The 17757-nt window shown below is 50.1% G+C and overlaps 1 protein-coding gene across 1 annotated transcript in view; it reads right to left on the bottom strand.

The window, feature by feature from the left end:
- Window positions 1–967: 967 nt before the first annotated feature.
- The window catches only part of LOC116841974, a 128284-nt gene continuing 111494 nt past the window's right edge, over window positions 968–17757 (bottom strand). The window contains exon 3 of the mRNA XM_032810571.1: window positions 968–1045. Within this exon, the coding sequence (XP_032666462.1) occupies window positions 1019–1045 (27 nt within the window). The 3' untranslated portion in view covers window positions 968–1018. The remainder of the gene's footprint in view (window positions 1046–17757) is intronic.

A 17757-nucleotide genomic window follows, 5' to 3' on the forward strand; every position in this document is an offset into this window, starting at 1 on the left:
GCCAGGCACGAGCGGCTGCCTGCCACGGACACGCGTAGATGTTGTCTTCACGTAGAGGCACACCTTCATGCCTTCCGGGTCTGATACGGTTCAAGCGCCGAAACAATGATTCGAGAGGTTCGCGCAAGAGAGGGAACGAAGGAGTGTTTCGGAAAGCCATATCTTTTGATGCAACTTACCGTTTCGATGCCGCTAAAGATGTGTCAAATTGAACGTGGGACTTGGTCCTACTTGGGGGGAGAGGAAGGGAACTCAAGACTTTCCAAGATGTCCGTAGCTTTCCTTTTTATGCGCGAATTCGTTATATTCGACGAAGATATATTGGACGAATATATCAGTCGTCATCTCAAGTATGCGACATACGTGTGCGATTTCTCTGACATTCGACCAGATATACCCGATATAGACTATCTCCCGCACAAGGGAGGGTTGCAAATATTGGCAAGACCGCGGCCGCGCGCTGTTGTCCGGTGCCGCTCCTTTATTTCCGGGCCGTGCCTTTTCACATCGTGTTGTCTGGTTTTTCCAAGTTGTCCGAGGGTCGGCCGCCAAGTTTATTCAGTCGCCAAACTTTGTAGTACACCGTGTCGAGCGCCAGAGGGCAGTAGCCCGACGGACTAGAGGTGGGAACCGGAACTGAACGCCTGGCTCCGGACATAACCGTCTCTCTCTCTTTCTCTCTCTCCCACCTCCCTCCGCCACCGACCTTCTCGCCTCCACCTCCGCCTTCGACCGTGCTCGCGCGCACACATACACGAGTCGCGCTTTGTCCGGTCTCTCGGACGCAATTAGGGTGGGTCTCGGCCTTCAACCCCCTTGGGGGTGCCCCTTCGCTAAGTAGAAAAGCGTGTATCCACCTCCGACCTCGAAAGGCGGTGGGGTTTGTGTCTGGCTGGAACGGACCCCCGGACGGACGGATGGACTGGACTGACAGCAGCTGACTACCAGTTCAGCCAACCTACTCCATCTACAAGCTCCGGCTACTCTCCCCCGTGTCGTCCAGTCCCGTTTCCTGGATTCAGTTCTTGGCTGCCTCGGAACGGCCCTAAGATAAACATTTCGTTAGTACGCCTGTATCTTTTATGGGGCGCGCGGGTACCCTTCGTCCTCCTATCTTTCCTGCCCAATAACTTATATTGTGTAGCGAACGTTGAAAAATGGCATCATCATTCGTGCATGATAGATAGGAAAGTACAAATCACATACATAATTGCAATTCACGTTCCGATCCAATTCCGAGATTCAAAGAGTAGCGATTAAACCGTCCTAAAAATCGACCGCATTACTTGACAAGAAGCGTTGGTTCTGCGAGGAGGATAGGGGTAATTTTTTAAACCGGACCGGTTCCACCAGCGTGTGAGCCCCGCGAGACGTTCTGGGGGTATAACCGGGCGGATTTATCGCGAGATCTCGATGCAAGATGGCAATTGAGCACTGACACAGTCTCGTCTAAACCAAACGTGTAAATGGAGGTAATTCTCGCTCGTCATTCCCCTACCCTGCCTGTTAGCAGACAAACTACGAGGGAGCTCTAATATTACGCGAGTACGTACATACTATTACATATCCTGCCAGCAATGCCCGGGCAGCCGCGATACGGTCGGTTGGTAGAATATCCTTTGGAACACCCCACAAGGGGCTCGTTTGTCTAACTACCCCTTCCACCCTCCGTGGCAGCGTTCCACGAGCACGTGGTTATGCCCACTTCGTCATCGAGCAGGGAACGCACGAATAGAAGTGAGGGAGGGGGTGTATCCTGTGCTTCGAGAGACCGCACAAGCCATTCCTCTACGCTATCCCATCGCCGCCACACACTACTACCACCACCTACACCACCATCACCACCTCCACCGCCGCCACCATCACTACCACCGCCGTCGTCACCGCCACCGCCACCACCGCTACTCGGCATCGTCGACTCTATCTTCTCGGGCGCGTGTTCCCGGTGGCCCATTCGCCCCTAAATTGTGAATAATGTTGATTATGTAAAAAGACTTTACGAGACGTTATTACCGTCATTGCGATTACGATGTTATACGAGTCGCAGGGCGCGCGTGGCCCCGCGGCGCTCGTAACCCTCGAGCAGAGCCACCACATCGCCCGAACACCTTTTCTCTCGCCTGGCCGCCGCGACGCCTCTCGCCGCACGTATTACTTGTAATTCACCTACGTTAGCCCCTGCGGTTACGAATGTCGTGCGACGAGAAGCGCACCAGGGCCCAGGAGGGGGTGGCAAGGGAAAATACGCTCGCGGAAATTGTCGATAAAACCGTCCCCACGCCACGGTGCGTCGCGGATCGAACGCTGGAAAAGGTATCGTATACCACAAGTATATCGAACCTCTCGTTGATGTGTTCGATGAAAAAGTTGGCAACTAGCGTCGCGAATGGCGACATTATTCAATAGAGAGGCAGTTCTACTCTAACGTGATTCTACTTGCGTATTATGATTCAAACTTGACATGTATTTCAACATTTTCCCAAAAGACAACATCCTCGTTGGAACCGGTCATTGTCGGTCCGGTCGACGCGACGCGACACGTTCGCCGGCTAATGAAGAGAGCGTGGTAGTATCACTACCGGGCAAAGGGGTGGCGGAAAGAATAGAGCAGGGGCGGCGAAGGAGGGAGGAGGACGCTGCGCTGCGACACACTGCTGCAGAGAAAGAGAGAGAGAGAGTGCGATCGACGAAAGTCTGCGGGGAGGAAAGAGGCGCGGCGGTTTGGTACGGCACTGTGCGGGGGTGTAGCGCGGCGAACGATGATGCGCCGACGAGATAGGGGTAGATTGCAGGCCCGCCGCGTGTCCCGTTGGTACGCGTTTGGTATCCGTTGGTATCCGCGCGCCTGGCCAGAGCTGATACGGTCAGCCCCGGGATAAAGTAGATATTAACACGAGATGATCCGTTAATGAAGCGTATGTTCTACGCCGCGCGCACGCCTAGCTTTCTCTCTCACTCCCGCCCTCTCTGTCCGTCCCTCCCGTGCCCGCTCCTCTTCTCGTTCATATTCTGTCTCGTTTCCGGTGCCTCGGACTGCCTCGTCGGACGTTCTCTTTCTCCCTGTCTCTCTTTCTCTCTCTTGCGCGCGCGCGTAGAGCTGCAAAATACATACCATACCTACCGCCTATTACCAGCAGCCTTTCCTGTTATCTTATCCGGACACCGCCGGCCCGGTCGCGAATTATTATTAACCTGCATGCACGTTGTGTCCCACCTCTGTGCTCTCCACTTCCTCTCATCCTCCCCCTGGCTCTCGTCAACCCGCCGCCAACCCCGTCGCATTTCCATCCGCTATAACGAAACAAGTCGCGACGCGACGCGGCACTTGCAAGTTCGGTGAATTGGCGCACCCGTGGATGATGGTCGCGTATTATTATTCAGAAATTACGTTACACGTTTTCACTTTAATAACGGCGATTGACTCGCATTTAAGTCATTATCGAGGAGTCTCCGATTGCAACCGTCGCGGTTCTCTATTGTGTTGCCGATACGGCGTAATTTGATCTGTTTAATTAGGATGCACCATTCGTAGCGCGAAATTCGTGTTCTTTGCCGATTAACGTATGATAGTCTTGTAACTTTAATGAGATGTTGATTACATTTTTTTGGCTTCACTGCTTTCGACACTATTTTCAACGACGTTCGAGTGTCGCGTGTCAATTGTTTCTACATGTGTCTGACACGTGTGGTCGCCGAAAAAACTTTTGTCCCATGAATCACGTACCTTGATCGATTACTCCAACCAAGTACTGTCGTTTCTATTTCTTTTCTGTTAAAATACATGCGTTTCTATCTGTAACGCGTGTATATCGTCGATTGTCCGCGTTGACATCTATCGCAAAATCGAGTTAGAAGTCACGGGAAACAATAAATGGTTTTTGTTCGAGCACGGCCTTGGGTCATTGGGATATTTGCGTGTAAGCGGATAACGACGTGCATAAACGAGTCATCGAACACTGGACTCATTCACAGCTGTCCTCGTTATTGACCACCCACGACATCGATCGGTCGGATGTTCGGGCTATCTGTATCGGGGAATTGGACAACGATTTCGAAACGCACTCGGTCGAATATATAGCGGAGTAGGAAGGGAACGTGTATGTGTATCTCTGTGTGTTTCTGCAGCTACTGAATTTCATTTAACATTCTCGGATGCGCTAAAAATATTCGTGTGCTCGTGAAAGATCACTGACATTCAAGAGAGTTGGTTTGATCATTATTCCAATTTTAGTTCTCGGATTTCTTTTTTGAGCAACCCGAATTACTTACAGAGATTGATATCTTTGGGTTTTTATTCAAGAATTTTCCAAAGAACAAGTAAAATCTACTTTTCTTCTTTAAGAGAATTAATTAAATCTTTGATGAAATTAACACCACCATATTATATCAATAGTTCAAGTATCTTGAATGAACATCTGATACTTATAAATATACCTGAAAATGGTGCTAATGATATGCCCGAGATTGCTGGTCCTGAATGGAACCTTTCGGGAATAAATATGTCCGGTCGTTCGATATGGTGTGAGAGATTCGCGCAATTGTCGCGAAAAGCCGGAAACAATATATCCATTCGTCGATTATTTTGCTCTGTACTGATAAAACTGCAGTCCTTGAGCTCACGGCGCGCAGCGACGATGTGTGCGAATAAAAATGAAAATGCAAATCTCGCGACTTGAACTCTCGGCGAGAAAGGTTAAAGAACGGGTTCGGACGTAATTTTCAAGCACGATATCATAGCTGGGCATCTCGGATGGCGCCAAGGCCGTGGTTAACGAGGATCTCGTCTGGTCATTCAGTCGGATCCCCCTCGACGATTCGGTACGTACCTGCCGGCTCACCTGAGAACAACCGCGCATTGAAACCTCGCTTGTGGAACACAGCGGCAACGCGTGCTGCACAAACCGTACGTTTGGTCCTCTTCACTAACCACCGGACGACCACCGTGCTGCGCTTTTTTCTCGTTCTCTTTTTCCCCCATCACCCACTAGGCAGTAAAGTAAGAGAGCGGTTTAAGATCGTGCGAGTTTTACGAGAAACGCCGGAAAAGGGAAGAACAGGCAGGTTAAAGGATGATGATAGGAGAGAAGGTGTAGTGATGAGTACAGATCGCGAAATTTCGATTTGTGAGAGCAAGATTGCCGGGAAGAGAGGAGAAGACAGGGGGAAAAGAGAGAGGGAGAGGCGGACAAGAGTCAGTAAACCCGAACAAACCATTCACACGAGCCCTGCGGGCCGTCGGAGTACCTGGAAACGGTGCTAATGATATGCCCGAGATCGCTGGTCCTGAATGGAACCTTTCGGGAATTCTCCAACGGTTTCGAAGAATTAGGAATTCCGAGGACGGGTTCTGATCTCTCCTCTCTTCTCCTTTCTCCTCCTCTCCAGTCTCCCCCTTTCTATCGTTCATTCTTTCTTTCTGTCTTTCGCGAAGCGGTTCCAGAGCTGACTCCATAAAGAGGTTGTTTGTGGCGGCAAAGAGGCGGGTGAAGCGCTTTGTGAGACGCTTCTCGCTTCTCTCCCTAATCTTTCACACTCCCGTCTCTTTCTCTCCCTTTTGGCGCCCCCCTCGCACTAACCTCCGCCCCCTCGCGCTCTCCTTCTATATCTCGCGTTCGTCTCTGTTCCTCTCTTTGCTATGCGCCGCTACCACTGCGGGCTGAGATTTATAAGCGCGAACGAGTCTTTTAGGGACGCGCCAGCGGTTCATCCTCGAATGGGAACAATTTGGCGGATAAGGATGCGCCAGCGCAAAAGCCGCACTCAGAAGGAGACATTCAATGGAGGGAAGGAGGAAAAAAAGATAGAAAGAGAGAGAGAGAGAGAGAGAGAGAAAGAGGAGTCGGTCATGGAGAATCGCGGAGAAAAATCCGTCTGCGAGATTGTGCATCCGACCGTCAATGAGATGTCGCGTCATGAAACGTGCGCGCAATCGCGCTATTTTATTCCGCGGATGATATATCGTTGTAAGCGAGGGCGCGGTGTGCAATCGATAAAATCGAGCGGAGATAATTCGACACTCGAGATCGCCTGAAATTGCTCGAAATTCCGTCGTTTACAATTCTGTCGTTACTGTCGCCAAGACATCGTCGACAACAAGTCGACGCTTCTTCGAATTTGCACTCTTCGAATCGCGAATCAGTGTATGTGCAAACACGGCTGAGAATTTACGGAAAGGACTCCGCTTTACGCCGCGTTTCTTTCGTTACCTTTCCAACGAACCCATAAATATACATCACTTCGAACTCCCGTGTGACTCGGGCGTACACGCTATTGAGTAACTGGAAAGGCGTTATAAAGGCCCCGCACGAAGTCGACCGTTTGCGCCGCAAGAGCGATGTCCTGGTAATTACAAGAGGTATACGAGGTGATAATGAGCGGCGACGTGTCGCCGCGAATATAAATTGACGCCGGGATGGCCGCAGTGGGGCTTAATTTTGATGCGACGGCGAATTTTCCGCAAGGTATGCGGCCGCGTTAAGAGGGGTGTGTATCACTTTCGCCCTTGTCTCGTCCTCCTCGTCTTTCTCTCCCTCTCTCTCTCTCTCTCTCTCTCTCGTTCGCTCGCCCGCTCGCTCGTTCTTTTTATTTCGCCACCAGAATCATACGACTCCCTCTTCCACGTCCTCTCACCTCTCGCTCCTTCCCCCTGTCTTCCCTCATCCTTTCCCTCGCCCTTCGTACCGAACGCAAGGGAGAGACGCGGGCTGTTTTATTTTACTAGAGCGGCGCAACAGTGAGAATTCGTTTACCTTTTTCCCATTAAGGAGCGACGCGCCGGTCCTCCGGCGGGGTTGGGCTTTGTAGAACCCGGTTTGCCGTGTCATCAACGTTTTATTTCCACGCCGCGCGGCTCCCGCCATAGCTCCAGGAAGAACGCAAAAGTTTAATTAATTTCGAGCCATGGCATTAAGTGGCGGTATCGGAAACCTTCCCCTTCACCCCATCTTTCCCTTCGTCGTCGTTGTCTCTCTCTCTCTCTTTCTCTCTTTCGATGCTCGAGAGAGAAGAAGCGAACAGCGCGTCTGTTCCTTCACTGCTCGCTTATAACGCTATCCTGAGCAAACTTCTCTCCTTTTCCTCGAGCGAGAAACGCGAGCGAGTTGGCGCGATTAAGAATTGCTCGAGCTTCTTCGATATGCGTCGCCGGTCTCATCTTATGTGTGTTCTACCTCGTTCCCGACGCGCTCAAGTGGTTACCTGTAAATTCGCCCCTCTCATTTTTCTTTTTTTTTTTTTTTGAGTAATACGGTATTTCACCCTCGCGAGAATTCGTCAAAGCGTCGACAGTTCGTTTATGGTGACACACCACCTTCGCCCTACGGTCAAGACAAGGAGCAGGTCTGTTTGTTTCTCGGTCGGCACCGATGACACCGCTGACTGATCACCCACGAAACCGAGGAGACAGGGCTCCACCAAATCCTCAACGACACGGATCACCGTCGTGGCTTACCGTCGAACCACCTTCTCGCGAGCCAACGAGAACTCGCGGACTCGAGAGCGCTATTATTTGTCAAGCTGTTGCAACGTGCACCCTCGAAATTGAACAAACAGAGTACGATAATAATAACGATAATTAAACTACATATCAAAAGCTCTGTTTGGAAAGTAAATGTACAATTGGAATTTTTAAGAGGGGAGAGAATTAAGAAAAACTAAATTGGGATTCAGGATCGAGTTCAACATGGAAGATTTAATTCACCACGTAAAGACAGAAATATTGGACGCGTGCGTTTATAATACCCTCCCACAAGTTCGCACTAACGTCCCAACGCACAGCTCTCACTGGTCTTATATTTCTCTTGATAGTGACAATTGAATCCAGTCGTGAAATTGGTGGAACGCTCGCTTGCTCTTACGAGCAGAGGCAAAAGTTTCTCTTTGTGTTTGAGCTTTTTTTGTCGCGTGACTCTGTGTTTCCTTTCCATTTCTTTCTCTTTTCCCCTTTTCGCGTTACATCTATCTAGCTGACAAACGCGCGGACAGCGTGGCAGCGAGATACTCTCAAAAATGTCGCGCGATTTTCCCGCTCACGGCTCGCGCCTTTTGGCGCGTCATTTCCTTGCCGTCTGAAACACGTGTCCAATGGTGTCTCGTCTCTCGCCGACACAGCGACGGTTTGCATTTTGTAGCGGACGCGAGGGTCGGTCGCGAGGTGAGCGAAAAGCGAAAGCGCGTCGGAATAACGCGTCGACGTATGTGCGCGCGCGCTCGAGTGCGTGTATTTTCTCGCGTGTCGGCGACGCGCTCTTACGCCTCCGAGGAACGCCTCGCCGATAAATCATCGCCGCCGTTGCTCACCTCCTCGAACTGCGAGCGCGACGTATCGCGGCGACACAGTGAGAAACAGAGCCGGGAGGAGTCTTCGACAGGGTCTGCCGAGGTCCGGTAGGTTGACGGGAAAGACACCGAGTAGGAGATTCATGGTGAGGACAGACGGGAATAGTTTGGCCGCTTTCGTTGACGAACCCCTCCTCTGTCTCTTTCTCTCTCTTTTTTCACTCTCTTCTCCTCAGTCTGTCGCGACGTCGTCGACGCGGAATGCGACTGTCCCGGCTGTTAACCCACGACACACTCTTATTTCCACGCGCGTGCATGTAAAGAGGCTGGTATTCCTGCTCGCGAGGCATCGTCGCGACGCTCGAACGAGCGTGTTCCTCGGCCGACGCGAATGCACGTATATCTCGCGCGACGCCGTTCCACCCGTCAGGTTCGGGGATTGGCTCGGGATCGAAGCCTTGGGGGCCGATCGTCTCGAATCTCGTGTGGAAACGTCGCCTTGCTAGAAACTCGGGAGCAAAGGGTAGCGCACCGCGAAGAGTCCTCCTCGTTCCCCGCGCTCGTTTGCGAGCCAGATTTGGAATCTGGAGATTGGAAAGAATCATGGTGACGAACAGAGAATAATCTCTTTTTTTCTTTTTCTCCCCTGGCGAAGCTTCTTCGTGGTTCGCTTCCCGAACAATGTTCGGGATCGAGAATGGCGAGAGAATCGAACGACGATTGATTCATTAAATAATACGCGGTCGCTAACGCGCACATAAAGAAACGGCTTTCGCTCCGAGGCTCACGGAGGCGTTAAACCGTGTATAAATATCCCGACGAGCGCGTCGAAGGAATCTTTGTTGCGATGTACGCGATGGGGCAGCTTGGCACGCAAGCGGAGACGCTAGTTGGAGTACATTTTGCATCTCTTCATTAATCATTCGGGTACGGCTGAACGCGTCTCACGCCGATGTCACGTTGTAAGGCCAGAGGTCCCGGTGAATTATCGGCGGCTCGGACGGCGTGCAGAAGCGAGAGCAATCGTTCTAGGGAGAGAAGGCTTCTCCGGGCCTCCTCCTCGCTTTCAAGCAGCGATCTCTCGCGTCAGCACTTTGCCACTGACAACTTCGTTCGCCGTATGCGAATGTGCGCGATCTGTCGGGGGGAGGGAGAACGCGGAACTGCGTGCACAGCTCTACCGGAGCCATCACCCGAATATATTGCCTCGTCTTCGTGGACAAATGAATTCTGGGGTTTCTCTGCGTCGCGTATCATGTATCCGCGTGTGTTCAATTAAAAATCCGCGAAGATTAACTCATTCGGGAGACACTGAAATGTGTGTGTGTACGTTCAGATATGTTGAATTTTTTGTTTTTCTTTAATTCAAATTTAATCTAATTCAATCCATATTGTCGACAAAGTTACCACGAACAGTGCTGCGAATAAGCATTTACCGCAAAGTTCCAGAAGATAAAAAGAAATCTTACCATACGACTGATAGATGCTACATTTATGTCACCTCAAATAATTTTCCTCTGATTTCTTGTCTTATAAATTTGTTCCCGAGCAAGTTGAGACTTTGAATCAACTACAAAGTTGCTGTTGCGTCAAATTAGTGTCGTTAATTATACAGAACTCTATTGTAATACACCGTTGATGGTGAAAATGGGCGGTTAGTTCGGGCATGCGAATGTTCGCGGAGGAACATCAGTACGCCCAAAGTCGGGAGAGACGCTTTTTTTACCTCGATGTACGGCCTCGAATTCTTTCGGAGCGCATCCGCGGAGCTCGCTCTCACAGTCGCCGTAACTTTTCAATGTACCAATTCCACGAAGGAGAGGACTCTCCACCCTGGATGTGACGCGGTAAAGGAGAGAGAGACGATCGACTTTCTCAACGCGGAAGAAAACCCCTTTCGCGCTGTTGGCTCGACGGGAATTATTTAAATGGATTACCGCGGCAACTCCGTGGCAAAGTTTTCCGGGGGATTCGCTGATCCGCTCTTAAAATTTAGATGGATTATAAGGAGAACGCACACAGGGGAAGAAGTCTGGGTTGAGTGCGAGTGAAGAGGAGAACAACGAGGCGGACGACGAAGACGACGACGACGACGACGACGACGACGACGGCGACAACGACGACGACGACGACGACGACGAGGACGAGGATGAGGAGGACCACGGCGAGCTAGCTGCAGATTTCATACTTATTATACTTAACGGGGGACGGCGTCTTTTTAAAGGGGCTAACAATGAGGGATGGTGGATCCCTGTCGACCTCTACGCCCCGTCCCCTCTGTCCTTTAAGAAAATGTTTAATGCCGCGGAAAGTAAGGCGTGGTAATTAATATCCATTATCTCTTACGTTGGCGACCTCTATCCAATTAGTTCTTCGCGGATACCTGCGGAAACAAAGACGCATTAGCGGGGGCGTCTTCGCGAAACGGATGTGACGAGAATCGACTTAATTCGTCTAAGAACACACCATCGAGAAAGAGAGAGTAAGAGAGAGAGAGATCTTAGCTGTTATCTCGCACGCGTTCGCGCACGATGTCTCTGTGATTAACTCCTTCGATGATCGTTATTCCGCCATCGAGACATGCGTCTTACTTCAGTTATCGCCGGATCAGGAAGTGAATCTTAGCGATATCGCGCAAACAATGGACTAAGGGAAAATGTCCAATAGCCGCGATACTACGGCTTATGTTTGGCACCCTTGCTTGGATTTTATCAAATGTTAAAGTGGAGATTTATTAATCATTTACATATATCAATTATTCTTTATTTATTAATTTTTTATCTTCATATATCTTAATATTTGATAACGTTGAGCAACAATCTTCAACTTTGTGTTTGCCCCGAGCACTTTTGATATATTTTTCCCATAATTCAGACGCCCCGAACAAGAAAATAACAATAAAAAAATTTAGAAACAGTTTTTAAACACTAATTTGAGTTAATAAAATCAACATATATGATGTTGACTGCTTTTTTTGTAAAGGTTTGCCAAACATAAAAATGCTGTAAATTTCGAAGTAAAATGTATAAAAATTCATTTTGGTGTACCTCTTAAACTGCTACCAATGGAACATTTCGTTTGCTATATTTCAATGCAGCAAGTCACAATTAGTAAGAACTGGTGACTTTCATCTCTAACGCGAAATGACTTTGTTGACCAGTGTAATATTCGCGCAAGAGCGTTTTCCCTACAAGTAGGATTTAGCTAGCGGAGACGTTACGATTACGTCGTCCTACAATGCGGGGGTTCCACGGGGTGTGTTATCACTTCGAAACGTTGGGTATTAATCCGCACGGAGGGGCAGGAGGAGAGCAGGTACTCGCTCGTACATAGTCTCGCAATAATACGGCGGCCGGATCCCAGTCGATCTACAAGACTCCGGTAGACGGCGACGCGCGTATCAGCGCGGCTGGCTTGTACCCGCGGTTAAGTGCAGTTGTAATCGTAGAAATTGCACAACGACGGGGAATCCGTCGTCGCGACGCGCGTATTACACGCGCCTATGCTACAACCCTCTCTCTCACTGCAGCACATAATGGCGCGTAACACATGCGTAACGCTCGCGCTCACAGACAGATACTCACAGATAGATGCTCGGGCTTGTGCGCGGGAGGGGGAGGAGGGATTTAATTTACCGCGCCGCTTATTCGCCTTAATACGTGGCGCGATAAACGCCAGTTCGTTGTGTAGTCGGCCGGTTTCGCTCACGAAATTTATTCCCGCGAGTTAAGATAACACTCGCGTGACTAACGCACTGAACGATGAAGATGCACGCTGTATGAGAGAAAGAGATCGATAGAGAGGAAAGAGAGAGAGAGAGACAGACTCTTGCAACGCGTAATTAGCACTTCCTTTACGATTTCACCGGGCGCGATTACGCGCGCCGAGCCAGCTCCCTTAATGGCTTACTTAATTCAATTTCATCCGAGAATAGTGGCGGACGTAGCAACATTGTTTTGCTCACGAAACCACGATGCAACCGCGCGGTCGTTGGTATCAGACAGGAGCGTTTGGAGCGTAGCAACCGAATAAAAGCGGCCACGTACGTCGAACGCTCGCGTAATTATTCGGATTGTCTTCTTGGCGAACGCCATCCGATTCGCTCCCTCTTTGCCCGACAATAATTAAGCGACAATTAGGACGTATCCGCGAGTACTCGCGTAAGACCATCGAATGGTGATCGAGGAATCTGCGAGGGTGGGTGCGAGGGAGAGACGAGCGAGCGGCTAATTACAATTGCAATTAAACGTTGTAACAATTAAACCGTATAACGCGCCCTCTTGCTGCTCCAGCGCGCAAGACGACGATCCTCGGTTCTGATACAGCGACGCGAACAGTAACCACGCGGGAGGAAGCGAGACGGCTCGCCGAAGGGGGGTTGGTTGGCGTGTACCGCCGTTTCGCAGCGGTTCGGGGGCGGCGGAGCGAACTAGAAGGAGCGCGCCATGATAATAACAGCGATTATCGCTGTATTCGGGAAATTACTGGTAAGCGGCAGGCCCGGTACATAATTGAACGCCGGCCAGATACTACTCCCTGTGCGCGCGCTCGCGTGAAACTGTGTGCGCGTGTGTGTATATGCGTGTGCGAAGAGACGCGCACACACACACACGCGCGCGCGCGCGCACCCGCGGGTGCACCCTTCGCGCGCACGTGCGTGTGTATGTACGCGCGCAACACCGTCGCACACGGCGGGGCTCGCTCTCTTCCCGCACATTGCGCGTGCGGTGGCGGCGGCGGCGGCGGCGCACTTACACCCACATACGGAAACACGGCTATCTATCCGGCGGAGGTTTATACGCGTGTTGCCGCTGTAAACTCGCGCCCGGGTACCGGCAACGTAATCGTACGAGATCCCATTGCATGAATATAATTTGCATACAAGTTGGTTATATGGCGGGGGCCGGCATCAGCTGGCTCGCCCGTATAAACGATTATATGGACCCAACAGATGTAGGCGGACCCGCGACCCCGCGCGCAGTCCGCGATTGGCGTTGTGTACCCTTTTACGCCCTCCTATTCGTCCCCCCTGCCCTTTCTCGCTCCGCGCGCGTATGCCTTGCGTATATACGTACGCCCGCGTTATCACAAAATGCCCTGCTAATGGCAAGGGCATATAATTTATGGTTACCTGCGAACGCGCCACCCCCTCGCCCTCCTGAGCGACTCTTACGTGAATTGCCACCGCGATCGGGCCACCCGCGCCGCGACGACTCCACAGAAATCTCGCACTGGACTTTTTCCGCGAGGACGTGTGTCTGATTATACGGACATCGTTATCACCAGGGATCAACGATCAGATTTTAATTGCGCGACAATACAAATCCTTGGATCTGCGATCAATTTCGATCATATTAATATTTTGCGCACAGAGGGAATATTATAGTTATTTTTCATATGAATTCTTTTCTATTCAACTATATATTTTTGGTAGTGCAGAAGTGGACTGTCAGTAGAGTCTGTCTAATCAAGAAAAACAGCAAATATCTTAATAGCATATTTTAATTCCCAAAATATAAATAATATATATAAAATAAAAAGATAAAGATTCAATTACTGGTGAATATTGATTTCAAGATGCTATTTTTTCTATAAAATTCCCTCCGTGTATGAAAGTTATACGTGAGATAAGAACTGCCTTATCAGAACGCGGATAAAAGGAGAGATTTGATAAAGAAAATTAATCGGACATTTCGGCCTCCGTTTTGGATCTTTCCCAAGATTTTCCCAATTTTTCCAAGTTGTCGCACTGCATGCTTTCGTTAGTTAGACATCGATATTTCGCACATTTTGTCTTCATGAGTCTTAGGATGCGGTCCAACAACCGCTACAAATGCTGCGCAGCGTTTCTCCCTCTTTTCTATTCCTCGGATTCGAATGAAGAAAGATAAAAACGCTACAAAGCATTTGCAGCGCCCGCTGGACCATGCCCATTATCTAATTAGGGCTTCAGATAGGCGGGAAAATTTTTGAGACTTCGCTTGGAGAACTCGTCAAGTTGTGCGTGTCCGCGAGCCTCATCGGAGGCTGAGGGCGCTCCCGCGAAGGTCGAGTAGAGAGGAAACGACCGGTTCGAGTACGGTTCGACGTGGAAGAGCGGAGCTCCGCGCGGAGACGCGTCTTCGACGGTTGCATCCTCGTGCTGCGGCGGCGTGCAGAAGCGGATCGCTAGCACGGCACATCATTAAGCCGGAGCGGTCGTGTCGCGCTATCGACTTCGTTCTTTTTCCCCCCTGCCCCCCTGCCTCTTGTGCCGCCGCCGCCGCCCCGCAGATTCGTCCCTTCTCCACCAGGCTGCCTCGGAAACCTCTTTTTCTTGCGACGCGGCATCCCGCATCGGACCTGAACACCTAATCTAATGGGTGAGACACAACTGGGATGGAGGTGTGGGCATTTTAGGAGAAAATACCATAGCCAAGCCCGATTGTCACTCGGAGAATCAAGGTGGGAGCGAGATGGAATTGTTGATGAGACACGTTGGAAGAGAGAAAGAGACAGAGGGAGGGTGTGAGGGAGGTGGTAGTCGGCAAACGGAAATGAGAGAGAGAGAAAGAGAGAGAGTAAGGTAGAAGGATCCTTTGAAGCAGCCGCCACCACTTGTTGGTCGATCAACGGCTCCCTTTAAATCCGATCGCCAGTCACCTCACCCCTTTCTCCACCTCAGCTTCTTCAGCATCAGTAGGATAGGCGCCCCTTTTAGTAGAGGTGGACTGCGTTCCCGTGCACACCTCACCAACCACGCCGGACGTTACAGATTTGCGTTTACATTTATAAGTCCGTGTGAGTGTATGTGTGAAAGAGGAAGAGAGAGAGAGAAAGAGAGAGAGCGCCGCAGCTGGCATGCCAATAAATTCTACGGCATTCGTTCGTTGGGAGTGAGAGAGCCTTTAGCGCCACGTATATTGTTGCGTGTGGAGGGTGGCACGTTAACGACCTTCAAAGCGAACGAACCGCCCGCGCGAGGGACGTCATCGGAACATACTTTCGATAGGCGGTAACGCCTCGTTTTATTGGCGGTCGACCCCATCCCCCCGTCCTCTTGCCCTCTTTTTCCAACGTTTATGCAATATCTCGCCCGCAGAAATATTAACTTAGGCTTCCGCTTACTTTGGTTCGTGATATCGATGGCATCGGGTAGTCCACGCGTAGGGCGTGTCGCCCTATGCATTTTGCATCGGCCGCCGCCGACGCATCGTTACGCAAATGTATTCGAGCGTGTCTCGTCGGAAATCCGTCGCGGATCTATTTTTATTCGCGCGCGCGCGAGAGAGAACGAAGACACGTAAGTTATTTTTACACGTCTAACGAACCGACGCCCATCGCTCGCTGGCGCTCGTCACCTCTCTCTCCCCCTGATCTTTCTCTCGTTCTTGCTCTCCCTCTCGTCGCGTAAACCGCACGACTAAACGGACGGCGGAGTTGAATTAGCTTACAAATGATGAAAGGCTCTTTAAGGACGGGGTATATCGTCTCGCCGGCGAGAGTTTACCGAGTACATCGAAAATCCATCTTGCCACCTTTTGATTTAACACGCGGCACGAGGGGGAGCAAATCGTTGAGACTTGACTCGGTCCGTAAGGTGTTTCCTCGCTGGAGAAACGAATGGTTTTAGACCGGCGCATTGATCGGCAGGGGTGAGAGTTGGCCCGAATGGCGCAAAGTAATATAAAGTCTGGAGCCGCGGTCATATCGCGGTCGTAAACCAGAAGGCTCTTTCTTTCTCTCTCTCTCTCTCTCTCTCTCTCTCTCTCTCTCTCCCTCCCCCTCCTTTAGCCGTTTTCATCGCTCCTCTCGTGCAGTTGTAAGAGCGTTCCTTCGCGTATTCGTCGAGCGCGCGCGAGAGTCTTCGTGGTATGAAGCAATTTACATGAGGGTCGACGCGCGCGTGCTCCACCCTCGTAGCCGTAGCGAGCATCCAGAGGATTGCCAGACGCACACACAGGTTTTGTGTCGGATTCGATTCATTCGCATGAGAGAATGAGAGACAGAGAGAGAGAGAGAGAGAGAGAGAGTTAGGAGATGCGCGATTGAAAAGTACCATATGTGTTGCGACTGTTCCAAATTTAACATTCGCTATTAACGAATTTGCATTTATTACCAGCGTCACATGTGTGATGCAACGATCTCTCACGAGAGACCAGCGTCACACACGTGTGTGAAAGTAACATTTCTTGTTCTACGTCAAACTGCTTGTGTGTGTTTTATGCAATTACATACCAAAAAAATATATAAAGTCTAGGAGAGAGCCTCCATGCAAGTCCTAACGACTAGTGTTGGGCACATTAATTGATTAAAATGTTCTTTGGCTAAAATAATTGACAAATCAATCATTAAAATTAATCGTCGCGTATAAGTCAAAAACAATTTCATCGATTGATAGAATTAATTATTAATCAAACTTTGATTATACACTGATTAATAATTAATTTTATTAATCGATCAAATTATTTGTGATTACATACATATTGATTGATTTATTTTGATGATTAATTTACGATTATTTTAGAGTCAAAGAAAATTTCAATGAATTTATTGTATCCCCAACATTGTTCATCCTCAATGAACATGTTAACGATGTGACTTCATAACGCAAGATCCATTAGCGGACTGGACATTGAAGAATTCGGAAAAGAGAGAAAGAGAGAGAACGCGAAACGAACCTCTCCTTTGAGACCGTGAGAATCGCTCGACACGGAATCGTAGATGAATTTAACTCGCGTGCGCAAATTCTCATTCATTAGTCGCGCCTCTGCTTGAATATCGTCCCGGCTTATGTCGAATCGCGTTTCGGGGCCGGGCGTGGATTGATTCAGGATTTCAGGAATACAGAGCTGCGTTCTCCTTGTTAAATATGGATTCGCGATAAAAGTCCGATCGCGTGGGTCACCAGGCTTTGTTTTTCCTCTCCTGCTCGACGCAGTTATCGGTGACGCCCGCAGATTTCGCCTCGATGACCTACTTGTAAATGTCCGGGTGGCGTGTTTTCGGGTCTTTAAAGAGCCCGCAGTGGTAATCAGCCGCGGACGTACGTAGCACTATGTAGAAAATACCGAGGACTTCAATCTTGCCGCGATGTGAACGTGAGGGCGCGTTATACCACAAATTCGTTATAGTCACAAATTCGAGACTCCGCTCCTTCACCCCTGCCGCGTATCTCGCGTCTCTATCTGTACCTCCACCTCCGTCGGCGACTTATTTATTATTCAAACGACGCGGCGGCTACCGCGGTCTCCTCCGACATATTATCTCCGAGGTAGGGAACGGCACGGAAGCCGCTCCGTAAGGGGCCCTATCTATCTATACGTGGCGTGTACTCGATAATGCCCGAACAAAGTGCTGTCGCCGGTGTGAGTAGATTACACGAATACTCGAAAAGTGCTGTGACACGGCGAACGCGCGCGAGGGGGTCGGGAGCAGCAAAAGGAGGAGGTGTGGGTGACGGCGGACGGTGAAGAGGAGAAGGTGGAGGAGGAGGAGGAG

The sequence above is a fragment of the Odontomachus brunneus genome, unplaced genomic scaffold (assembly GCF_010583005.1).
Source record: "Odontomachus brunneus isolate Ranch 3 - 2012 unplaced genomic scaffold, Obru_v1 Obru_scaffold_002, whole genome shotgun sequence".
Classification (NCBI taxonomy): domain Eukaryota; kingdom Metazoa; phylum Arthropoda; class Insecta; order Hymenoptera; family Formicidae; genus Odontomachus; species Odontomachus brunneus.